Source organism: Rhinolophus hipposideros (assembly GCF_964194185.1).
Source record: "Rhinolophus hipposideros genome assembly, chromosome: 5".
Lineage (NCBI taxonomy): Eukaryota > Metazoa > Chordata > Mammalia > Chiroptera > Rhinolophidae > Rhinolophus > Rhinolophus hipposideros.
Window position 1 is genome coordinate 3580972 of NC_138051.1, and position 26605 is coordinate 3607576.

The window sequence follows — 26605 nt, forward strand, 5'->3', positions numbered from 1 at the left end:
AGTTCACTTACCTATAAAATGGGTATCATATTTGCTTCATAGGCCATTATAAGAAATGTACCAAAGCGAACACTTATAAATAGTAGCTATCAAGTCGTAATTATTACGTTATCAAAAAGAAAGTTCAGAGAAGTTACCATTCAAACATTTACTGAGCACCTATCATATGCTAGAAAACATATAAGCACTAGGAATAAAATTTAAAAGAAGGACAGTTAAGAAGATCCAAAGTATATCTTATGTTGAACTCACACTTAAAAGTTCATTTCAAGTACAAACTTCATATTCTGTTTCTTAATTTCTAAGTAGGGCAATTATTTTACATTATTCCTATAAAGATTAAGGAATGGTTTCCTTTTGAAAGGAAAAAAATAAGACGTTGAAAATAAGACATTGAAAATAGGACGTTGTCAGGTTCAACCAGTTAGGGCTTATCTGAGAAATCCGCGGAATCTGAAAAATGTGGTAAAACTTTAAAAGCAACCAGCAATTAAAACCACCTTTCAAAATTATTCTCAAAGTAGTAGACTAAATTATATTCAGACATAAAATACACAAAAAAGGACCAATCTGTTATTATGATCATGTTTTTCAGAAGGGCTGGGCTAACAGATGTAAGGAATTAAAATCAAGTTTAAGTTTGTATTTCAAAAATTTGTTCATTCCACTTAAATGATAGATGGTTTAAACATCAACTCCATTAATAAAATGGCTGCATATTCATTATGAACCTGATTGCTTTACTGCATTCATTTTATTAATTTTAGTACCTGGCTGCCCATTTCATTCAAGGTCTTCTAAACCCTTGCTTCTCAAAGTGTGGTCCTGGAATAAACAGCATGAGCATCACCTGGAAACTTGTTAGAACGCCAGAATTTTATTCCCCATACCAGCCCTACTGAGTCAGAATTTGCATTAAAAAAAGAATTCCCAAGTGATTTCTGTACACACTGAAGTCTGAGTAGCATAGTACTAAACCTTGATTTCTTTCTTTTAGCATTACGAAAACTTTATTTGCTTCCAAATGGCGGTTAATTTATCTCCAGATAGTAAATTTTAATAATAATAATTCAATTCAGATGAATAAATCAAATCAATAGACACATATATATTAGATAGTTTATATAAAATATTTGTGTCTCAGACTTGACCTTACCTCTCAACTAGGACTTCAAGTCTTAAAAGTCTCGTTGTTTTATTCATTTTTTCTCTTGAGTCAACATTTTTGCCTCAGCATATGGCCATATGATGAGTCTTCTCTGTAATTAAACAACTAAAATACTAGGAGCAGATTCTTCACATAATTTCAGAAAAAAATGAAAAAACTCAAAACAGGTTCAACCAAGGTTGAACCTGCAAGTTCCCTAGAGAAAACCAACGACCAGAATGACTCTGCCCTCCACAATAATATATTTTTATGCTTTACCTAACACTTTTTTACTGTAGGTAGCACATATTTTTAAAATAAGAAATTCACATGGGACTTAGTGCAGTTCTTTATATAGCTTATCTTCTATTATTACTATTGCACAATAGTCACAGTGCACATAAAATAGAACAAATCTTGTTTTCTCTTTCGTTTTTCCAAAAAAAATGACAGACCTAGGCTGAAACTGATCCCAGCAGGTAGGATGGTTCGGCACAGATTCAAAGGAAGGTACAAATGTTCACTTTTCAAAAGCACTGCAAAAGCCAACCTCATCTCTTTTCACTGTAGCCGTGGCTTTATGCCAAACATTTGAAAACTGTTGAAAAGTGCTGTTCTGTATAAGCAATTATGAAGAGCTTTGCAAAAAGAAGGGGGACAATTGCAATAACAATCAACTCCTTAGAATGGTCAAATGCCCATGGCCTCTGGGTTGCAGAATAAGAATCTAAGAGTTACTGACTGCCTCTGAGCCAATGCACCCCACCCAGAGGCCTGAGGAGAAAGGGTCTGGAGGGTGTCAAGAGAAGGTATCAAAGAATCTCTTGGGCAGTCTCAAAAATTAAATATGCCCTCAAACATCCCTAGTTTTTAAATAAGATCCTATTATTGTTCAGTCACCCTTGAATTTAACTTTTTGTTCACCTCATTTTGCATTTGCAGCCTATATAACAGCATTCCACAAAAGTACAACTACGTATTTGATGCTTTTTTTGTGGTCCTAGATATACTGATAAGCTTCAAATAGTGCCCCTGGCTCTACTATTCTAGAATTTGGTGAGCAATTCATTAAGCTGTCTCTACTCATATTCACGGCCAAGTCCCTCAGAAGGATCGTCCGTGCACACTGGATTCACTTCCTCACCTAAGTCACTCTTCAGCCCACCCCTCTGGCTTCCACCTTTTCCCGATACTGAAACTTCTCTTGGTAAAGACCTACAGACCTTCATGTTGCTAAATCCAATGCACATGCCTCAGTCGTCATTTTGCCTTGCTTTGCAGCATCATTCCACAAAGTTAATCATTCTCTCCCTCTTGAAATAACTTGCGGTAGCTTCGATGGACCTGCATTCTCCTGGTTGCCTCCAACTCTGTCCCTTGTCCATCTTTAGGACTGTGTCTCCTCTACCTGACCTACAAATGCTGCCTTGGGGCTTGGTCCTGGAATCTCACACAATCTCATGACTAGAAGCATCCCCCCTTCACACGGACACATTTTCATGCCAATAGCACATTTACATCTCCAGACCAGGTCTTTCTTCTCAGTCTAGACCATAGTTGTCAACCATAGTTGTTGAGTACAACTATGTACTCAACATCTCCACTTGGATGCTTCATAAACATATTTAAACTCAATACATTCAAAACTGAAGTCTGGATCTTTCCCTCACTGTTCCTCCTTCTACCCAGTTGTTCCTGCTAGAAACCAGAAATCCCTTACTTTCACCACTTGTACCCAGTCAATCTTCAAGTCCTTTTCTTTTGGCCTCCAAAATGTAGCTTTAATATGCCCAGTTTCCCACCTCTACTGCCAAGCTCCCCTCTCACCCCTGCCCTCCAGTCTAAGCCATTCTCATCTCTTGCCTACCACATCGCAATAGCACTCTAAGTCATCTTCCTGAATCTACTCATATTCTGCTTCAATTTCTTCTCCACACCTCAGCCAGAGTGAGCTTTCAAAGATGAAAATGCTTCTACTTAAAACCCATCAGTGGCTTCCTACTGACTCCAGGATAATGTTCATACGGCACCTGCCTACCTCTCCAGACAACCTCATCTCATGCTGTTATTCCGTGTTCCCTCTAAGCCCCAGCCTTACTCTTTTTCTCTGTACGCCACACAGGCTGAGGTTTCCCCAGGTGCAAAGCCTAGGAACATGTTGGATCCTCTACCTGGAATATTTGTTGTTTCTTTTGCTCGTCTTCTACCCGCTGCTGCCCAGACCACACCAACACACACACTCACATGCATAATCCAAAACCCCAGGGTCCACGTGCAAGAGCCAAACTAGACCAAAAGGAACTGAATGCTAGCAACCCATGGTGTTGAAACAGAACACAGGACAAGGACATGACAAAAGCCAACCCTCATGTAACTTTATACAAGGCACTGTGTTGGGTGATTTGTGTATATACATATAGGTATATAATATATATACATACATATATGTACATATAATACAACAATCTTAGGAAGTAGGTACTATTATGATCTCTATGTTAAGATACAGTAAACAAGGTACAGAGAGGATAAGTAACTTCACCAAGGTCCCAGAAATCGAGGCAAAGCCGGGATTCACGTTTAGACCATGTCGGTGTGGAGGCTTCACCGCCCGCAGCCTGACGACTGGGTTCCGGACTATTCAACCCCCCTCCCACACAAGGGAAGTGGAACTGGTTGACATAATAATGATGGTTTGGGGATAAACTCTCCCCTAGATTAAAACCATAATGAGGGTAGGGACCATTTCTATCTTCTTCACTGATCCATCCGCAGCCACCTGAATAAAATCTACACCATCACTGACGCTCTGTACACATATGTACTGAACATAGGAATGTTGGCTGCCCCCCCCCCCCCCCCCCGCGTAATGATTTGAGAAGCCTGGGTTCCAGCCATGTCTCATATTCTCTCCCTCTGTATCTATCCATCCGTCTACCCACGTGCCGCGTGAGCTAGCGGCCAGCCATGCCTGCCCGTCCCCGGCGTGTCCCCCGGCGTCACCCCCTCCCGTGTGTGGCCCTGGGCGACCACGCGGCCCAGCCTTCCCTCCGTCCGGGGGAGAGGGCTGGGAGCCTCGAGGCCTTGCCCGCTCGCGGGCCTCACCTTCCACGTGGGCGAAGGAGCCACCCCAGCTTCCAGGCCAGACCCAGGTGGCTCTCCCGTGCCCGCGGGCATGAAGCGGCCATACCGCTGCAAAGGCCACTGCACCGCGTCTCCACCAGGAAGGCCGAGACCCGGCAGCTCTTTTCCCGCCTCCGCCATGTCCAGACTTCCGGTGTACGCCGCCGCGGGCGCCAGCTGATCAGCGCAGCTAACCAATCAGGAAGCGAGAAGACCCAAGGCCCACCCTCCCGTCTAGTGCAAGCCAATGGGACGGCCCCGCGGCTCCTGCAGGGGGCTCCCGGGTTGTGGGTGTCTCTGTCCTTTGCGCTCCTCTCGGGCAAACTGGAGGTGGTAACTTCTACCTGGAAGTAGGGCTGTGCCGTTTATCACTGGTCACGGGTCTCCCCTTTGCAGCACTCAGGCCGTCCCCTTCCCTCGGGCAGCCCATGTCACCGTCCAGCGCTGAGACACTTCCAAAAACCTGGCTGACTCCTTGTAATTTCCGCACGCTGACTAGGCCGCTCGCCCAGGCTGTCTGGACAAGTGTGGCCTTCCTCCCAGCCACCTTTCAGATGACAACGTCCCTGCGCGCTTCTAACCCACCACAACACAGCCCCAACTCCACCCGCCACTCGGAAATAGGGTTGTTTCCTCATCATCCTGCAGTCCCCTGGACAGAACTGCCTCCAGACCGCCCGGTTCTCTCCAAAGGAGAGGAGCCAGTGGGTGGGTGCTGCCAGAAATAAAAAGGGTGCCCCAGTCAAACAGGAGGTACAACTAAATGACAGGTCTGGGTGACTTATAGTCGACAAAGCACTTCTACATCTGTTGTTTCATTTGTCCTCCCAATAACCTTGGGGATGAATTAAAGAAGCAAAACAGATTATTTCCCCCACTGAATACATGGAAGCAATATAAGGCCCTGAGAGTACAAGCGATTTGTCCAAGGTCACACGGCCAGAGTAGAACTGGTGGGGACGTCACAATCTCTAAATGTGTCCACCCCATTTGCAAAGAATTTAAGTATTCATCCAGTCTGTGTCAAATCAGAAGCAATGTATACAGAAGATGGAGGCTATATTAACCAAACTCATAAACTAAAGTTATAATGCAAACATTTTTTAAAACTATGCATGCCAAAGGGTATTAAATGCATAGACAATGGTTAGAGAGGTGATAATTTATTCTCTGTACACATGACTGATTAAATATCTGCAGTGTGTAGCTATGCTAGTCACCACGGGGTTACAGAAATGGGTAAGGCATGCATCTAGCCTGTTAGGACCCCAGGATCTAATAAGGAAGATGGAGAGATACTTACGATACCTGACAGTTAATGCCGCGTGAAAGGTATAAACCACGTGCTCAAAGGATTCAGATGAAGTAAACATCTATGAATAGGAATGGCAGGGCAATGTGGAAGAAACTGGTATTCTATATGGAGGGCAAGTTGAGAAGCAAAAGTTGTAGAGATGAAGATAGTGACAGAGAGCCAGAATGCAAGGTTTTTTAACGAAGATGAGTCCACAAAGGTGAGTTGGGCAGAAAAGCACTGAACAGCAGCTAAGGAGAGTAAATTTTAGTTGGTAGGTAGTGAGGAGCATGGAAAAACAATTTTTTAAAAGATTTTATTGGGGAAAGGGAACAGGACTTTATTGGGAACAGTGCGTACTTCTAGGACTTTTTTCCAAGTCTTAGTTGTGGAGGGCGCAGCTCAGCTCCAGGTCCAGTTGCCATTGCTAGTTGCAGGGAGCACAGCCTACCATCCCTTGCGGGAGTCGAACCAGCAACCTTGTGGTTGAGAGGATGCACTCCAACCAACTGAGCCATCAGGGAGCTCAGCAGCAGCTCAGTTCAAGGTGCCGTGTTCAATCTTAGTTGCAGGGGGCGGAGCCCACCATCCCTTGAGGGAGTCGAGGAGTGGAACCGGCAACCTTGTGGTTGAGAGCCCACTGGCTTATGTGGGAATCCAACCAGCAGCCTTCGGAGTTAGGAGCATGGAGCTCTAACCACCTGAGCCACCGGGCCAGCCCAACAATTTTTTTTTAATTAAAGTTTACTGGGGTGAAAATGGTTAGCAAAGTTACATAGATTTCAGGTGTACAGTTTGTAATACATCATCTATATATTACATTGTATGTTCACCACCCAAAGTCAGTTCTCTTTTCATCGCCATATATTTAATCCCCTTTTCCCTCATGTACCACCCCTTTTCCCCCTTGGAATATTTGCATAGGGCTGTGGCAGTATTATAATGGTTGTCCAGACAGGCTAATCTTTCAGGGGCATATAGAATAAACTGCATTCAAGGCAAAGGATATTTGTTACTTATGTTTCCATTAGTCCGGTAGAGCTTGAAGGGGTCAGATTTCAGAAACCTTTTCTGAAGGTCCTTACGTGACACAGCAGTACTGCATTTAATATAGTAGTCAATGGTCAGAAACTTGGTTTCCATCCCTGGTCCACCACTTGCCAGCTGTGTGACCTTGGGGAAGGCACTTAACCTCTCTGTAAAATAGGGTTGGTAAATACCTACCTTACAGGGTCATAGGGAAAGAAAAATAAGATCAGATGTGGGGAAATGCTAGGTAAATTACAAAGAGGCACACGTGTTGGTCTTCCTTTTTGCAGCATTAGAATGACTTTCCATGGCTCCCTGCAGGCAGGAGGATGGGAGTGAGAGTCTGACATTCGGTCTCACAGGCGCTCACCTTCCAGGGCCAGGGCTGCGGATGCTGTCAGACACCCTTCACAGGAGCAGATGGCGCTCGCAGTTGGACTCCTGTCACTGCCCAAGGACACCCGGGGCCCTGCTGCGTTCCCACCTGCAAGCTCCCTCCTAGACAGTGCACCTGTGCTCGAGCTTCTGGGGCCACCAGCATCTGCCAAGAACAGATCATATCTGCAAAGGGAGATAGAAAGCCACAGCTTATGACAGAAGCTCTTAAAAAAAAAAACACCCTATGATATTAAAAATGCAATTTGAGCATTCAAGAGTTCTCAGCTGCTGTAGGTGCTGGGGTTGTAGTGGAGAACAAACACGTGTGGCTTCTGCCCTCCTAAAGCTTGCAGTCCAGTGGGAAGGCAGAATGTGGAGCAAATTACTCCCTATTTGCAATGGTCTGTGTTTTAAAGAAAAATCTGTAATATTTCTGAGGGTATATAATTCTATACAGTAAAAAGCACAGATCTTATATGTTCAGGCAGGTGATATCTGACACCTATGCTCTCAAGTAACCATCATCCAAAACAAGATAATGAACATTTTCAGAAACCCCAAGTTCCCTGAGGAGTTTCTCCTTCCAGTTACTCTCCAACTCCCAGGGGCAACTGCTGGTCTGATTTTTATCACTATAGCTTAGCTTTCCTGTTCCCGGACTTGATATATATGAAACCACACAGAATGTACTCTTTTATATCTGCTTCTTTTGCTCCGTGTAATTTTGTCTTTTGGCCTCATCCATGTTGTTCTGTGTATCAATAGCTCATCCCTTTTTACTGCTGAACAACATTCTATTGCATGATATCACAATTTGTTCTTCACCTGTTGATGGACATTTGGATTGTTTTGTGTTTGTTTTCAAGCTGCTATGTAGATATGTGCTACCATTTATTCTTCTACATATATGTAGGAGTGGAATCGCTGGGTTCTAACTCTATTTAAAAAAACAACACACAAAGACCTCCATAGTGGTTGTACCATTTGCACTCCTGCCAGCAAAATATGACAGTTCCGGTTGTCCTTCTGTCATTTGCACTGCCAGTCCTTTTAGTTTTAGCAATTCTAGTGGATGTATAGTGGTATCTCACTGTGGTTTTTATTTGCATTTCCCTGCCGATCAATAACGTTAAGCCCCATTTCAAATGGCTTACTGGCCATTGTATATCCTGTTATAAGAAGTGTCTGTTCAAATATTTTGCTATTATTGATTTGTAGGAGTTCTTTACATATTCTAGATCCAAATCTTTGGTGAGCTATATGTATTGAAAGTATTTTTCCTATCCTATGACTTTCCCTTTCATTGTCTTAACATGTTTTTAAATGTTTTTTCAAATAGCAGAAATATTTCATTCTGAGTGAAGTCCAATTTATTAATTTTCAGGTGCTTTTTATTAGTGCTTTTTGTGTCCTGTCTAAGAAATCTTTGGTTACCCCAAGGTTGTATACATATTCTTCTATGTTTTCTTCCAGATATTTTATAATTCTAACTTTTACATCTAGGCACATGCTCTTCCTTGCATTAAATTGTTTGTGTGAAATAAAGTAGGAATTAATGTTCATTTTCCCCATAGGGTTATAGAATTTAAGTTACACAGAAATAGCCTTCAACCAATGACTGATGGAAATACCCCAATTTCCTCACTCCTCAGGTGTGATAACTCTAAGATTTGCATGATGCCCTGTCTCCCAGAGTTCACCAGAGGGATCAGGCTCCAGTTACCATGATGTAACTTGCTTGGTAATGATTCCTTTTTGACTAACTTCCTTTCCCTGTCTACCACGCCTAGCAGTGTCTCCCAGGATAACCTTTCAAATAGATTCCTTGCACTTGAATCTTTGTCCCAGGGTCAGCTTTAGGGGAAACCCAAACTAAGACAGTGACAAACAAGGCAGATATTTAGCCATTAGACGTTTAGATGTTAGTTACATACAAGAAGATGATACAAAAGGCATTAAGAAGAAGGAGAGGTCGCTCTCTCATCCAGACCCTCAAATGCCTTGCTGACCAGTCACATAGAATAACAGCGCTTGTGTCAGGACTAATGAATGACCGGTGACCAGGAGCTAACACATCCCCCTCTTAGGAGACTCTGACCAGTTAAAAAAAAAAAAAAAAAAAAAAAAAAAAACCTAGCTCCTATAGTTAAAAAAAAAAAAAAGAGGTCATTTCCTTCATGGAACTTTTCTTGCTCTCAAAGCCTTTTACTGTGTAACTCTATTTTGCAGGTGGCTTAAATGACAGAGGTGCTGGCTGCCTGAGCAGTCAGCACCACCGTTGGAGGCAGACGGAAGGACTGAGTTTGGAATTCCAGCACATCCCTTTCAAAGCAGACCGGGTATCCCGTACAGCCCCTCTCCCTAGGATACTGAGTCAGCAAAGGAAGAGATGGCTTCAGTGTCTCTCAGATCAGAGAGAAATATGCATCCTTATTCTGCCTGCCATGTCCCTCAGCAACAGTTCTGGGGACCACACAGAGTGATTGAGAACTGATCATGGCCGTGGGGTTTCCCAGAAAAAGCCATGTTTGCATTAGTCAAGCCAGATGTGGTGTCTCCGTTGTGTCAGACCTGGGGCAGCTGTGTCAGAAGGGGATGCTTCCAGGGAACTCTAACTCACTGCGAGAAAGCAATTATTTTCAAGTTCCTACTCTGTGTCTCCATTTCAGGTCATTGAAAGGATTTCCACGTGACTGGGCACAGACAATCCCATCCTGTCCCAGGCTGCTGATTATTGGCACAACATGAAGAGAGATTAACACTGATTTTTCCCATTTATTAAAAGCATGCAGAATAATAAGCTAAGTAAAAAAAAAAAAAAAAAAGTTTTGCCAGCTGGTAAATTTACAAAGCTGGTTTAGAGGCAGAAATAAGAATTTCAAGCAAACCCTAAAGCAAGATTATGAACTCATGCCTTGAAGAGAGGGATTATATTTTATTTATGTTGGAATCCAGAGCTCCTGACATATGACAGTGTGGGGACAAAACCCCAAAAAAGCAGTTTCCAGGCTCTCGGCCTCACATAGAAAGGTGCTGGCTCGGGTAGTAAATGGCCATCAACTGTGATCAGATGCCAGCAGCTGTGGCTAGTTGGCCGTCAGCTGTAACCCGTAGGCCATTGGCCACTAATATAACGGCTGTGGCTACGCTAGCAGAGAAGAGGAATGGGGGCTAGCAAGAAGATGGTGGCTGGCAAGCGCGGACTGCTGTTAGGCAGATTATGTAGATCCTGCTCCCTGTGTCTCCAGCCCAGACGCCAGCGAGAATATATTGGTTTGACTCCCCTACTTATGGCTCCATGGGTGTTCCTTTTTGGCCTTACCGTGTCCTGCGTTCTTGGGCGGGGAGTGGGAGCTGAGACCCTGCACGACAAATGGCGCAGCGAGCAGGGTCCCCCGCGTGACACATGGCGTAGTCGGCAGGATACGGTGCCGGCCAAAGCTTTCCGAAGGGCAGTGGAGCAGTTTGTGCGTATGAAAACTCAGTCTGAGGAAGACCAGGAGGAGCAGCTGCCGGAGAGCTCGATCCCCGTGGAGGGGTGGAAAGATGTGGATGGTTCCCCAACCAGCAGAGGCCGGAGAAAGCGGAGATTGTTGCTGCCCTGTGGGCTGGGAACTGCTTGCTGAGGCAGCCCGGATGCAGGACTTTTAGTCCCAGGAGGAAATGCTTGCTGAGTCCTCCCTGGGACATGAGGGTGAGGTCAAGGTCATCCCTCACCCCAGGACAGCCCTGGCGAATGACTGTGGACTATGGGGAATTGCCTTCCATCCCTAATTTAATGGACGCTTGACTGTTTGGGAACATACCACCATGTAGTGGGACTGGCAGATGTTTGCTTTTGTGTCTTGACTGGTCGCCATTGATAATATGTAAGCACCTTGATGTGAGCCACTGTTGTTCCAGCACAGTACCCCGAGAGGCCCAGAGAGAGAGTGGCAGTGCCCTGAGAGGCCCTGGCTGTGTCCAGGAAGTCTGGCTGTGTCCAGAGAGAGAGTGGCAGTGCCCTGAGAGGCCCTGGCTGTGTCCAGGAAGTCTGGCTGTGCCCAGAGAGAGTGGCAGTGCCCTGTGAGCCCTGGCTGTGTCCAGGAAGTCTGGCTGTGTCCAGAGAGAGTGGCAGTGCCCTGAGAGGCCCTGGCTGTGTCCAGGAAGTCTGGCTGTGCCCAGAGAGAGTGACAGTGCCCTGAGAAACTCTGGCTGTGCCCGGGGAAACAGGTGGTACCCTAAGAAGCCCAGGAAGTCTGGCTGTGACCAGAAGTACTGTGGTGGTGCCCTGAGAAAAGCTGGCTGTGCCCAGGGAAACAGGTGGTACCCTAAGAAGCCCAGGAAGTCTGGCTGTGCCCAGAAGTACTGTGGTGGTCCCCTGAGAAAACCTGGCTGTGCCCGGGGAGACTGGTGGTACCCTAAGAAGCCCAGGAAGTCTGGCCGTGCCCAGAAGTACTGTGGTGGTGCCCTGAGAAACCCTGGCTGTGCTCAGAGAGCCTGGCTGTGTTCAGGATAGTGCATTCACCTCCAGGCTCCTTGCACAGGGCCCCTCGCAGAAGACGCTTGTCGCGTAGATTGTGAGGCGAGACCCTGTAGGGGTGGAGTGTGGGGACAAAACCCCAAAAAAGCAGTTTCCAGGCTCTCGGCCTCACATAGAAAGGTGCTGGCTCGGGTAGTAAATGGCCATCAACTGTGATCAGATGCCAGCAGCTGTGGCTAGTTGGCCGTCAGCTGTAACCCGTAGGCCATTGGCCACTAATATAACGGCTGTGGCTACGCTAGCAGAGAAGAGGAATGGGGGCTAGCAAGAAGATGGTGGCTGGCAAGCGCGGACTGCTGTTAGGCAGATTATGTAGATCCTGCTCCCTGTGTCTCCAGCCCAGACGCCAGCGAGAATATATTGGTTTGACTCCCCTACTTATGGCTCCATGGGTGTTCCTTTTTGGCCTTACCGTGTCCTGCGTTCTTGGGCGGGGAGTGGGAGCTGAGACCCTGCACGACAAATGGCGCAGCGAGCAGGGTCCCCCGCGTGACAGACAGGTTCTCAACTTTTTTCAATGAAAGAGTTGCAAATTTTAATATGGAAGAGTGAAAGGGATGATTTAAAAATCACTTGGATGGGAAATAGGGCTACCATTGGGGAAATGGTCGATAACTCTTTCCCATCCTTATCTCCACACAAGTTGGAAGAAGAGAAAACATCTTCAACTGTATCATAAAGACTCAGAGTTAAAGCTAAGGAAGAAATTTTTATATCACAAAATCTTAATCTGATAGCTGGTATATTCAGGACATTTATAACCCTGAAGCCTGCAAATACGTAGCAGTCAAATAGGAGCAGAGGTGGGAAGACCCCTCTGAAGTCTCCTCCAATTTCATGCATCGCGTATTCCATAATTTGTTGCCTGGTCCAGGTGAAGTCATTTAACCCCCCTCTGCAGAGCGAGGCTGCAGTGTTTGCAATTTACGCCTCGGAGGACGGATGGAAGCATCAGAAAGAAAACACTGTGCTGGAGGGTGACTCAGCAGAAGCATTTCTGAGCTTAGTTGTTGAGAATATTTTGAATAATTGAGTCTGCAGCCATTGTGACTGCACCCCCAGCAGATGTGTTAGGACTGACTCCCAACAGGGGCTGGAAGGTCCAAGTTGTTGGGGGGCCCGGAGAAGCCGGGGAGCTGGTCCTGTTTCCTCACACTGAAAGCTTCAGTCCTGAGGGCATCACAATATACTTATGCATGAAAATAAATTTCCCCGGGGAATAATTTTAACAACAAATGGAGAGGCCCGGAGAAAGAGTGAACATTTTTTTTGAATGGTCATTTGAGTTCAGCTAATTTGTTCGTTCATTCATTCATTCGGCAAATACTTTTTGGGACTTACTCAGTGCCAGACACTAAGCAAGATAACAGAAACAAATCTGAACAGGACACAGCTCTTCTTTTGAAAATGCTTGTAATCAGGTAGGCAGACCGACACAAGGACAAATAATTTGCAGTATAATGTGAAAGATGCTCAGTAAAGGTAGGAACCTGGTATTGTGTTGGTGCAAAGAAGGAGGGTAACATTCATAAGAAAGTGTACAGAAGGGTGGAGACTTTTTGCCTTGTGATAAAATTCACGTGATATAAAATTCATGATTTTGACCATTTTAAAGTGTACAATTCAGCAGCATTTTCTACACTTACACTGTTGTACAACCATCACCAGTATCTTGTTACAGAACATTTTCCTCACCCCAAAAGGAAACTCCACAGCCATGAGCGGCCACTCCCCGTTTCTCCCTCCCCCTGCCCCTGGAAAGCACCAATCTCCTATCTGTCTCTGTGAATCTGCCTGTTTTGGAAATTTCATATAAATAGGATCATACAATATATGGCCTTTTGGGTTTGGCTTCTTTTACTCAGCAGAATGTGTTCTGGGTTCATCCATGTAGTATAGCATGTATCAGTAATTCTTTTTAATGGTTAAATAGGTAAATAATGGAATAACTAATATTCCATTGTATAGATAGACCATATTTTGTTTACCATTCATCAATTGATGGACATTTGGGTTGTTTCCATCTCAGTGGGGACTCTTGAAAAATACTTTATTTATTTCAGAATAAAAATGGCTTTGCTACGTATCCTCTGATAAAACAAAGCAGTAGAGACATCCAGGCAGGATAGTGTAGTTAAGTTCCCTCCTCAACTTCTCCCGTTTCCAGACACATAGCAATGGCAGGTCAAATGTAAAAAGAGATAACCAAAAGACAAGGCAAGCATCTCTGGGACCAGAAATCCACAATGGTGAGCAAGGATAAAGCCAGAACATGCTGGGCTCCAGATCTGGACCCAGATAGTGATGATATGAGACTGAGCAGCAGAGAAATAGGAATCAAACAGCTTCACCCAAGGTACAGACGAGAGTCAGGCTCCTTGCATGAAGCCAGGAGCTGAAGTGGGGTGGTCCTCCTTTCAAGGGGGCTTAGAAAGGCTGCTCCTTTGCTGCTTGGTGTAGCTGTTTCCAGGAAAATAGGGACCTAAGCAGGCAAGGATAGCCAAAGCCTCATGAACAAAACCTGAGCTGAGTCTCCTGAAGGCTCTCAGACAGGATAGCCCCAACATTTTGGCAGAAGAGGTATGCTGAAACAGCCCTGTAAGACTTGGTTCTGAGCGAGAGCCTGGGGAGTTAGGGGAAGGCAGCAGCATACCCACTCCACTACTCGAAAGGAAGGGGAAAAATGAAGAAGCAGAAAGATTCCCTTAAAATGACCTTGAAAATCAGAAGTCTAAAACACATGAGGAAATATAATTCTAGGAAAGACAACAAAGCAACAATGGGAATATGAATGAATTCACTTCTGACAAAATTAATTGTACATAGCAGACTGACAAAAATGCTTTAAAATGATCAATACTATTATGATTTGCAACAACATAGATGAATAATATAATATATAATATATAATATATAATATATAATATATAATATATAATATATAATATATAATATATAATATATAATATATAACATATAATATAATATTGAACAAAGAAGCCAGACACAGAGTACACAATACATGCTTACATTGATAAAATGTGAAAAACAGACAAACTAATCTGTGATGTTAAATTTCAGGACGGTGGTTACCCTCTGAAGAGGGTCCAAAAGGAAGCTGAAAATGTTTTATTTCTTGACTTGGGGGCTTGTTACATGTGTCGCCGGAGGCTCACAGGGAAGTCCAAAAGAGGACTCGACCCATAGCAGCAGTGATTGGGTTCTTGTCTCTGCGCAGGAAAGAATTCAAGAGCGAGACAGATGTAGGAAACTGAAAGTAATTCATTGAAAATCAATGTGCTGGAGAACTCAGAGAAGAGTCACCCTAGGAAGTCCTGATCATGGTATTTATACCTCCTGGGGACAGGTTTTGGTAACATCTCATTGTAGTAACCACAATGCAATTGAGATTATTATGACATTATAATTAGCTAAATGTCTAGCTGGAAGAGAGTGGTTCCTGTTTTTCTGCAACTGCAGGTCCTGGATACATTCACTTGTCACTACTGTAATCAGTGAAGCACCACTTGTACCCTGGAGGGGGTTGTCAATTTCCTAGCTTACCTGTCTTGCTTCACATGGATGCCTGAATTGTGTGAAAAGTCACTGTGTTATACATACACTCAATCCTCATTATTTGCAGATTCCATGTTTGCGAATTTGCCTACTCACTAAAACGTATTTGTAATCTCCAAATCAGGACACGCCACCCTTTGTGGTCATTTCCAGACATATGCATTGAGAAGGGAAATTTGATTCATCAGATACTTATGGTCCCAGTTGAGTTCAAACAAGGGGCTGCCCTGCCTCACTGTTTCAACTCTCATACCGTAAACAAGGGTCCTTTTGGTAGTCTACCTAGTGCCACACGTTTTGCAATGTTGTGCTTTTTGTTGTTGATTTCACTGTTTAAAATGCCGCCCAAACATAAAGCTGAAGTGGTACCTAGGGTTCCTAAGCTCGGGGAGTTGTGATGTACCTTATGGAGAAAATGTGTGTTTTAGATAAGCTTCCTTCAGACATGATTTATTTATAGTGCTGTGGGCAGGGAGTTCTATGTTAATGGATAAACAATATAAGTTTAAAAAGGTATCTTTAAACAAAAACACACATCATACAGTGTGTGCTTACTGTGAAAACCGTGTATAATGTGAAACCGTGTATAATGTGTATATTTACCGTGTATAATGTGAAACACACGTTATACAATTCTAAAGGTTATATATTTATTGGTTGATAAAAATGTTGTGACCAAAAGCTCACAGGAACCTAACCCTGTATTTCCCCTAGAACAATAGTTTGATATTTACTAATTCAGTGCTCAATTTAAACAGTAAGTAAAATCTCAGTATAATAACTAAGAGAGTTTATACTCCCAGACACTCGGTAAAATACAATAATTATTAGAGAACATTTTTAATGATAGCACAGGAATTTGCTTAAAATGTAAAGAAATTTAACTATCGGCAGTAAAAAAGATACTATTTGTGATAAAAATATAAAATGGAAACTCTAGAGAAGTGTAATACAATGGAAGATGAGAAGTATGCGCAGAGTAGTAAAATTATGGCAGTGTCTGAAGGTAGGATTGAAATAGGTAATAACAGTTTTGTTAGAAAAGTGAGGAGTTAAGTGTGTTTGTTAAAAAAAAAATTAGAGAAACTACTAAAAAAATGAAAGTACAATCTGTACCTTCCAAATAAGTAGACTGAAAAAGGAGGACTGGGATAAATAACCTATCAGCAGAAAGAAAGAATAAAGACAAAATGGTAAACAGAAATGGTGCATAAGCTGATAGTACAATTTTAAACATATACATATTCATAAAATGTAAATAGACTATACTCACCTATTGTAAACGTTATCAGATTGGATTTTTAAAGTCTTGCTATATGCCAGAATTAATTATATATATAAAATTAGAGTTGTCAAGTTATCAAGTAGAAGAACATTATACTAAAAAATATCCAAGTTATCGGATGAAACGCCACACACATAGCACCCACACATCTCAGAAAAGTGATCACGTTATAAAGTGAAACAGCAATATAGAGAAATATCGGAAAAATATTAAAGACAGAGGAATAACTTAAAAGACCAAATGTATTGTCATGTTACTAAGTGTAGATATCAACTCACAAGAAGAAACAAAGGACTATGATCACAAAGCAAAATGGAAGAGAGGTTTTAACAAGTTTCCAAAGAGAAAATTTCATGAGGAAGGTAACTGATAGATTAGAGCAAGGGAAGCTGCAGCCTGGGACATACTAGGAGAATGATATAGTCTAGAAGAAAGCCAACAACCCCAGCAGAGATGGTATGTATCGCCATCCCGCGGGCAGGAGTAAGATGTGGGGGTCAAAACAGACGGCTTAACAGAAAGTCTATGAAAGGAATAGCGTCTTACAACTTGAACATAGAACACCTAGCCACAGGGCATCTCTCCCTAGGCAGAAGGTTCTTTCATGAAGAAAGTGAATAACACCTATTTATGTGGCATTTGGGGGCCACTCACACTTCCTATCTGGTAACCTAAAGCAAAGTTCACCGATTCTAAAGCCCAACCTACCATGTAGCTCCGATTGCCATTCTAGTGCCTCACTATTAAATAACAACCAGCAATTAATATTATCAGACATTTGAGAAAAATCTCCACCATAGTAAGGAGACTATAAGAAAGGATAAATGACCCCAGAGAACAGAGATAACAGAGAGAAGAAAAAAGATAATTAAAACCTTCGGAGAGACATGAAAAGCTATTGCAGCTGTAAAACAAGAAGAGGTTGCTATGAAAAAAGCAGCAATTAGAGAAAAGAGAGTGCAGTCAGAAAATAAAAGATATGTTGGACAAATACAAAATAAAATAGAAGGATTGAAAAATAAAGTTGAGGAACTCTCCCAAAAAGTAGGACCAAAAGGCAAAAAGACACATCACATAAAAGGAGTAAGAAGAGTGTGGGAGCTGGAGTGCCATCCTACTTAGCCATTCAGACACATGGAAAACCTGGAAATGTGACAGAGTTAACCCTTGGTGCAATCTTTGACCAGTGGAAGCTGGGAGTCCATGGATAAATGTGCTCATCTGTTATCGCTGGAGTAAAGAACGCTGCAGTGCTTTCTATGTGGGTCTTAAAAGAAATAAATCTCTGGGGTATGGAGTCCCATTGGAGTTGCCTATAGCGGTGGCCAGCCAGATACACGTCCTTGGATTCGCTTTTCCTCCTTCCCTCTTTCACTCTTCCCAGCCCCCACCTGTATTTCCTGGGATCACTTCCCAAAATAAACTAGTTGCATGCAAGCCCTTGTCTTGGCCTCTGTTTGGGGGAAATTTAGGCTATTACATAAAAGGTTCCCAGATTTTTCATGATTACAAAAAAATCATATGCTTTATTCTTTTATATGTTTCCATATGACCATGTGTGAGTTACTCTCTAGGGTGTAGACCTAAAAGTAGAATTGTTGAGTCACATAATGTGCGCATGTCCAATTTTATATGAAATTGCCAAATTACATGTGGCAAGTTAATGTGGCAATCACATGGTTGTACTAATTTACATTGTTACCCATTGTTGAAAATTCCCATTTTTCCACATTTTTTTCAATATTGATGTTGTCTGATTTCAATTTTCGCTGATAACATAGAGCCTCATTACTGTTTTGATATCCATTTCCTTGACCACAAATAAAATTAAGCATCTCTTCATACGCTAATTGTCCATTTTGTTTTCCTGTTATAGAATTGCTTCTTCATTTTCTTTGCCCATTTTCTATTGGGTTTTTTGTCTTTTTGGTAGTGATTTATAGCAGTTCTTCACATATTCTAGATATTAATACTTTATCTGTTAAGTTTGTCATGAATATTTTCTTACAGTGTTTTGCTTGTCTTCTGATTTTGCCCATGACAATTCAATTTTATTTTAATGCAATCAAATCTATTTTTTCTTTTACTGATTGTGTTTTTTATATCTTGTTTAAGAAATCCTTTTTGTGGAAGTGTATAATGATATTTACTTATTTTTCCCTTCTCATAGTTTTACAGTTTGGTTTCACATTTAGGTCTTTACTACACCTGGAATTTATTTTCATGCAGGTGTGAGGAATCAGTGTTTTTGAGCTAACAAGCATTGAGAAGAAGCCTTTTCTTTGCTTTGAAAATGCTCGTTGCAGAGACATCTAGCCATTTTGTATAATGCACATTTGTCAGAACTAACAGAAAGGTAGAAAAGAAGTGGGTAAGCATGAAGGAACCAGGGATGGTGGAGGAATTTCACATTTTACCCAAATGTGAGTACTGAGACCTTGTTTGAGCAAAGCAATCATAAAAAAACACTGTGAGAAGGTTTATGGTGGGTCTCGGTTGTCCACAGTGGCACATTTGTGAATATTTTGGATCCCCTCACCCGCTTCAGTCAGTTGAAATGTGCTCAGGAAAAATGAAAACTATGAGAAGAGAAAAGAAGTAGCTTCAGTCTGAATCAAACACAAAGAAAGGTGGTCTGCAGCAAGAAATCACATTTCAAAGACTAAGCTAAAGGATTTGGGGATTTTTTGCTATTTTGGAACACTTCATTCACTCATTCAGCAAACATATATTGAGCACCTAATCCAATCCAAGGACCATCCTGGGTGAACAGGAGCTATACAGATGAATAAGTGCCTCTCCTTGCTCTTAATGAGCTCCTTTCTAGGCAACAAGACATATATGAGCTCTGACAATTAAGTTAGAGAACTTGTAACAACAATGTTGCTAAACTTTTTTGATATCAGAGGAATTATTCATTACGAATTTATAACAACTGGACAAACAGTTAACCAAGTCTACTATTTGGAAGCACTGAAAAGGCTGTGTTAAAAAGTTAAACAACCTGAACTTTTCGCCATCAATTCATGGCTCTTGCATCACAACAATATGTGTTCATATTGCTGTGTGGTCGTGTCTTACCAGCTCACAGAGCACTGTCTGTGAGGGAGTTTTTAGCCAGTAAACAAATAACTGTATTGGAACATTCTCCCTACTCACCTGATCTGGCCCCCAATGACTTCTTTCTTTACCCGAAGATAAAGGAAATACTGAAAGAAAGACATTTTGATGACATTCAGGACACCAAGGGTAATACGATGACAGCTCTGATGGCCATTCCAGAAAAAGAGTTCCAAAATTGCTTTGAAGGGTGGACTAGGCAGTGGCGTCAGTGCACAGCTTCCCCAGGGGAGGACTTCAAAGGTGACCATTGTGATATTCAGCATTGAGGTATGTAGCACTTTTTCTAGGATTAGTTCGTGAACTTAATTGTCAGACCTCGTATATAAGGAAATAAATCTCCATTCTGTGTGATAAATGTAACGAAAGCAGCTACAGGACACCACACAAACTTAGCATAGAGTTGGGAGAAATGCAATGTCTACGTTGGACAGGAGGTAGAGGTCAAGGATATATTCCTGGAGACGTGAACTGTGAGGGATCATTGAAAGTTGACAGTGTAGTTCACTAGGTCGAAAATAAGGGGTGGGTGTGAAGACATTTGAAGGACGTTCCAGGTGGTGAGAGCAAAGAATGCAGACATGAGAGGCAACTGTGCCTCTGCATAGTGTGGGAGAGTTTGGAAATGTCACAGAAAACACATCTATTTCTTCCAATTTTCTATTTCTCCTCTTTGAGTGGAACTTGTCTTTGTTCCAAAAAAGGTACAATTTCAGCAAAGAAAACAAATATGGTCTGAAATTTACCTTCCTTTGCATATATATCTAGATTTCTTTCATTCATCTAATAAAATTTTGATTAAGCACCCACTGTGTGTCAAGTGCTAGAGATACATAAAGAAATCTTGCGAAAAGACAGGCATGTTTTAAACCTAAAACTTATACAATATTATATGTCAATTATGTCTCCATTTCAAAACAGATGACCAGAGAGAATACAGATGCCGATAAGACAGGTCCTTCAGTGGAGGGCAGTACCCAGGTCCTGCACGTGGAAAGACAGTGCCCAATTCTGCCTGGGGAGGATCAGGAAAGAGAGACCGAGGAAGGTGTCCTGGAGTGGAAACCTGAGAGGTAAACAAGTTTGCCGAGCAGAGAAGGAGGAAGGAGGCCATTCCGGTGGAGGCCACAAGATGCTTTGCTAGAAGCGTGATTGATTCTGAGGCCCCTTCCAGCTACACCGTTTCATCCACAGGACCTGGCTCAGGGAAGAAGAGAAGCAAAGCCATCCTTTGAAGGACAGTGGCCACTAACTGGGCCAGAGGTGGCCTCCTGACCAGTAGACAGTGCCCTAAGCACAAAGGGTTTTACCCAATTAGGAGGCTTTGGAAACGGATTTTAGCCCATCAGACTGGATCACTCAAGAAGTTAGGGAGCACAGGTTGGACTGTCCAGTAAGCGTAGCAGGACATGAAGCCCGTGCTCCAAGAGAAAAGGAAACTCGGTCCCCCCGGGTCCTGAGTAGCTTTTCGATGCCTGATCCAGTCCACATGTGTCCTTAGAATAGAGCTTCCTTGCTCAAGTAGCCTCATGACTCCAGGTCTTGCAGCCAAGCCCTCCCCACACACATGCAAAGTACTGGAGGGTCTGATAGCATAGCATTCCAGGGAACTTGGAGAAGTTTAGGGCAACTTGGGGTGAGATGTAAAAAATGTCATCAGAGTTAAAATTTACTGAGTGCTTACTATGAGCCAGAAACTGTTTCGAGTGCTTCACAAATATAAATTAATCTAATCCTTAAAAGAACCCCATGAAGTACTATTTGCTCCCTGTTTATCAACAAGGTAACCCAAGCACAGAGAAGTAAAACCACGTGCCCAAGTTTTCACAGGTAGTAAGTGGTAAGGATTGGAAAGCAGACAGATTGGTTCTACAGTCTTAGAACTTAGCCACCAAGCCACGCTGCTTCTGTAGAGTTAAAGGACGACGCTGGCGAGGCAGGCAAGGGACCGGCGGGAATGCCTTGCTAAGGAGCCTGCATAATTCCACAGAGCAGTTCTGCGTTTATCTGCATTAACACTGCCCTTCTGTTTGAGGATTTCATTTAGACACAGGGTCTGCTTCTAAAGCTGCTGTAGGCAATGGCAGTGCCTGAGAGCTTCTGCGCTAGACGGTGATGTGGTGTGACTTACCTTTTAGAAAGACCATGCTGGCAGCAGTGTACAGAGTGAACTAGGGTCTGTGACTAGAGGCAGAGCGTGGCAGCAGTCTAGGTGAGAGATGAAGAGGTTTGAGGTAGAGCAGTGTAGTAGGGATGGGAGTAAGGTACACTTAGGAGGGGACTCCATATGACAGAAGAGACTGAATGTGGAGGAAGACAGTAGGGGGCTGGGTGCCTGGGACCTGAGCACTCCTCTGCCTACTCAAGGGCACACCGCACACAAATGCACGTTCATTTGTGTGCACCCACTGTGCATAGGGGAGTGTTAACACACATACCCAGATTCACAAGTGCATTTCCCCACTTGGGGAGAGCACACAGCCACATCTGCAACTCTCCCTTTCTCCTCTTACCCACTGCCAGAATCCTGCTCTGAAACACGTTGTTGGAACTATCTATTAACATTACAGATCGTTTTATTATAGATCTATCTATCATCTATCTATCTGTCATCTATCTACCTACCTACGTATATTGTCTATCTGTCTGTCTATCTATCTATCTATCTATCTATCTATCTATCTATCTATCTATCTATCTATCTATTATCTATCTGTCTGTCTGTCATCTATTTACCTACCTATCTATCTTATCTATCTATCATTTATCGTGTGGCTCTTAGCCTGGGGTATCCCATTCCTCCACAAGAGGAGGTTTGATAATGTGTGGAGGCAATTTTAGTTGTTGTATGATCTGGGCATGCTACTGACCTTTAACGCCCAGGGACAAGAGTTACTAAACATTAAGCAATAAAAAATGTCTTGCCCCAATTACCAACAGCACCACCTCTGAGAAATACTGGAAGAAACGTGTAGTCAAAGAGCACTAGGTTTGAAGCTCAGCTCTTCCACTTGCCACCGGGGCAAGTTAGTTAGCATTTTTGAGCCTCAGTTTCTTCACCTATGTGGTGGGAATTCATTACTTGCATCTTAGGGTTTATTTGTTTTTATTTTTTGATGTTTTTGAGGATTGAGCCAGGTAGCACAGTGCCTGACATATAGGGAGTTCTTGGTAAAAGTAGTTCCTTTCCTCGTTTAGCATCTCAGTCCTTTCTCAGCTTCCTTTTATAAGTCATGCACTAGTGTGCTAATTTCCAAGAAGCAAATATTGCCCCTGCCCTTCTCATGATCCTGGTGCAGGGCAGGCTTGGGTAGTCCACTGTACGCGTACGTGATTGGCAGTAATATGTCCCTTGAAATAATTCGTGAACAGCTTGTGGAAGTTGAGCTGTCAGAAAATCCAGCTCAGGAAGAGTTGTTTCCAGCACTAGTGGCTGTCAGCCCACTTTATTTATAGAGACAGGGCGGCGTGGATGAACGGATAGTTCAAGCCTCCAAATAGGGGGAGAGACAATGGCTGAGTTCCCTTACTCCAGAAATCAGAGAGCTAGTCTTCCTACAAGGACGTTTGTAAGCCTCTGGGTGTTAGCGGGTTTTTAACCAGTCCCTTGAGACGGTAATAAGAGATACTTACTGATTAACTCCCTACTATGTGCCAAACACTGAGCTAGACACTTAATTTACACTGCTTCTAAATGTTCACAACCAATTTTCCAGACAAAACTTGTATTACTTATTTTATAGAGGTGAACATCAAAGTTTGGCGAGGTGGGGTAGCTTGTCCAAGATGGCACAGCTGCAAATGATCCAGCTCATTTTGACTGGTTTGTCTTCCTTCTGATGCTCTCTTTTCACTAAATGCAGCAGAGGTCCACGGAGGCTTCGGCTGAGTTTTGTTTTTGTTCTCTGTAGTCCATACTTCCCTTGGTGTGTGACAAGGACAGTTCTGACCTCCTTGGAAGCTGTGTATCTGGCGGTGGGGATCCCTTTGTCCTGGCACAGTGACAGGCTGTGTGGAAGTGAGGGTTTTTGGCTACGAGGTGCCCAGAACTGGTGGCTGAAGGCAGACTGGACAGTTATATGTGAGTCTCTGAGTTGACGGTAATTTGTAAGTCACAACTGCAATTGTGGCAGAGGTCACCGATGCAGTGTAATGGCCAGTGACCCCCTGATTGGTTGGGTGACCACTCGGATTGATTGATAATTGTGCCATTCTGCTCATTCAATATGATCCCTAATTGTATCATCAGGTTAAGGCTGATTTCAGAATCCTGGCCTAGTTTTACGTTACTCTGGAAAAGGCTAGTGAAAGGGGTTTGTTACTTTTTCCTGAATATAGAACATTATTATTACAAATATAAAAGAGCTCATAAAAACATATTTATTATACGTATAAGTAAATGTATTATCTGTGTATACATTGGTGTATAATACATTTATTTATACATTTACATTCATGGTTTCTAAACTTCTCAAAGAAACACAGTCCATTGTAAAACTTTGAAATATGCTTAGATACATTCTTTGTTAGCAGTCTAGCCAGCAGTAAGCAATACCCAGGCAATACCTTATCTATTAGGTATCTACCCTTCCTCACTATAGCCCATGGTGGGCCCTGCTTATTCTGAGATAATCAGGATAGTAATTCTGAGATGGACACGTGACTCACTGTGCCCAAGGAAATGCAAGCATCAGTTGTGTAGGGCATGCATACGAGAAAGAAATTTCTTCTTCTGAAAGACCTGCCAGGAGTGCGGTCCTCGCTCTGGGACAGCGTGGTGAATAGATGCAAAGGCCGGAAACTGTAGCCGTTTTGGCACCATGAAGGGGGCCAGGCTTGGGGGAGAGCTGGAGCCTCGGAAGGTAGTTCAGAGAGCAGGAAGGGCACAGGGGCGTTGTGGAACTCTGAACAAAATCAGCCCTGGGGCTCACCCCACCTCTGACCTTCTCAGTTATGTGAGCCAAGAAATCCCCTGTATTTTTCAAGACAGTTTCAAGTGGAATTTCTATTTTTCCTGCAATTGAAAGCGAAGTTGGTTGGCTACTATTAACTGCTGTAGAAAACTGGAAGGAAAAGAAAAAGCAAGCTGATATCAGACTATCATCAGGATGCATTGTGAAGGCCATAGAGCCTGCATGGCAATGTGTACTGTGACCCTTCAGCGAGAGGACAGATTGTGCTAAAAATTAGGTCAACATTTGATTGCAAAGGAAGATGACTTCACAGCCCTGACAAGTCTGTGCTAAAATCAGGGCTCTGCTGAGGTGAGATCAGGACCCTGATACATGGATAGGGATATTTGGGTAGACGCCTTTGAGAACCTGGAGTCCTCTGAGCCTGCAAGGATGGCCCAACCCCACTTGCCACCCTTATGTAGATAACTGTGGTCAGGTCTCTGAATGGCTTCAGCAGGGAAGTATTATTCTTGCAATGGAACAAAAGGGTTATCTCCCAAGAGAGCTGCAGGACTTGGCACATATATGAAAAAACACATGTGGCATGGATCTCAAGATTTCTGGACAAAATAGGTTGGAATATAAGGCTGGTATGGAAGATTTAATAATATGGAGATACTTCCATGACTTCAAATTTAACATCCTGGCAAGAAGGAGCTTGTCCTCATATACTGTGGCTCCTTGAAGCTTGGAACCAGCGATGGTCTATAGTAAACAAGGCGGAGATCCCTTAGCAGAGTATGAAGGAGGAGGTAATACCAGAGAGCTCTCCAGCTGGCTGATTCCTGGGAAGGCGCAGCAGACACTTCCTTCATTAAGGTAATGAGGAATATGCTATTGACGGGGCTCGGTGGTGTTTGTGTCCTGTAGGTCAGGGTTAATCGTAAGATGTGCTGTTGATGCACTGGGGTGGCTAGTATCAGTGAGATGACAGAATTCTGGAATAGAAAGGCCAGGAAGCAGCACGTGACTGCAAAGGCAATGTGGGTATAACTACCATAATGAACGGCAAAGCCAGATGGAAATCAAGGGCCTTGATCCACGGGGCTCGGGATAATGATTACTGGACAACAATGTTTCTGGGGAGGCGGGGGGATAAACCAATGAGGATGTTGCTTCACCACTAAGATCAAAATAGATTCAGAGAGGGAGAGCAGAAGTCTGATTGCAAGCGGAAAATATCATTATTTCTCACCCATTTTCCAAACTTGAACCAGTTTTTAGAGCACTTGATTGAAGGAGGCTGGATCCCCTTGAAGAACCCTGCAATGTCACATCATGAGTACCCAACAAGTATTTTATTCTCCCAGCCCTCTCTCCAAAGGGACCTACAGACATTTATCAGAGTAACTGTACACTGAGTGCGGGGGAGTATCCAGATCTTTGAAGGCTTTTGGATATGATCTCAGCTGACACTGATGCCCTGTGAACCCAAAAATGCCATCATGGTCCCCATGCTTTGGGATGGGGCATATGGAGTCCAGGTGTTACATGGAGTCCTGGTCCAAGTCCATTTTCTCAGTCTCTGAATGCCTCATTGAGATAGATATACTTAGCAGCTGGTTCCCTGGCCTGTGGGGTAAGAGTTATTATGGCATGGAAGGCCGAAGAGAAGACCCTTAAACTACTGCCCCCTGACCAAGATAGTAAATTAGAACTAATACTGTACCCTGGGTGGGATAGCAGAAATTAGTGCCACTCTAAAGGATCTAAAATTCAGATTAATTAAAGGCAAGTGATGGTGGATTATCATAAACTTAAACAAGTGGTGGGCCCAATCCCAGCTACTGTGCCCAATGTCATATCTTTGCTGAAAAATCAACACAGCCTACAGAACATGGTATGCATCTACTGAGCTAGTGAATGTGTTATTTTTTTATTTTATTTTTTCTGAATCCCTTCACCTTTTTCACCCTATGCCCCAACCCCTCTCCCATTACCTCGATAAATCTAGCACCCATCTGACACCATACATAGTTATTACCATGTTATTGACTATATTCCTTATGCTATACTTTACATCCCTAGGACTACTTTGTAACAACAAATTTATTTTTCTTAAGCCCTTCCCCCTTTTCACTCACTCCCATCCTCCTGCCATTTGGCACCCATCAAAATGTTCTCTGCATCCATGAATTTGTTTCTATTTTGTTTGTTTGTTTGTTTAGTCCTTTAG

At 43.1% G+C, this 26605-nt stretch overlaps 1 protein-coding gene across 1 annotated transcript in view; it reads right to left on the reverse strand.

Annotated features, from left to right (window-relative positions):
• Positions 1-4411, reverse strand: part of REC114 (REC114 meiotic recombination protein) — a gene marked incomplete at both ends in the record, with an annotated part of 79926 nt that extends 75515 nt beyond the window's left edge. Inside the window, one exon of the mRNA XM_081048288.1 lies at positions 4253-4411. Coding sequence (XP_080904414.1) covers positions 4253-4411 — 159 coding nt within the window. The remainder of the gene's footprint in view (positions 1-4252) is intronic.
• Between the last annotated feature and the right edge of the window lie 22194 nt (positions 4412-26605).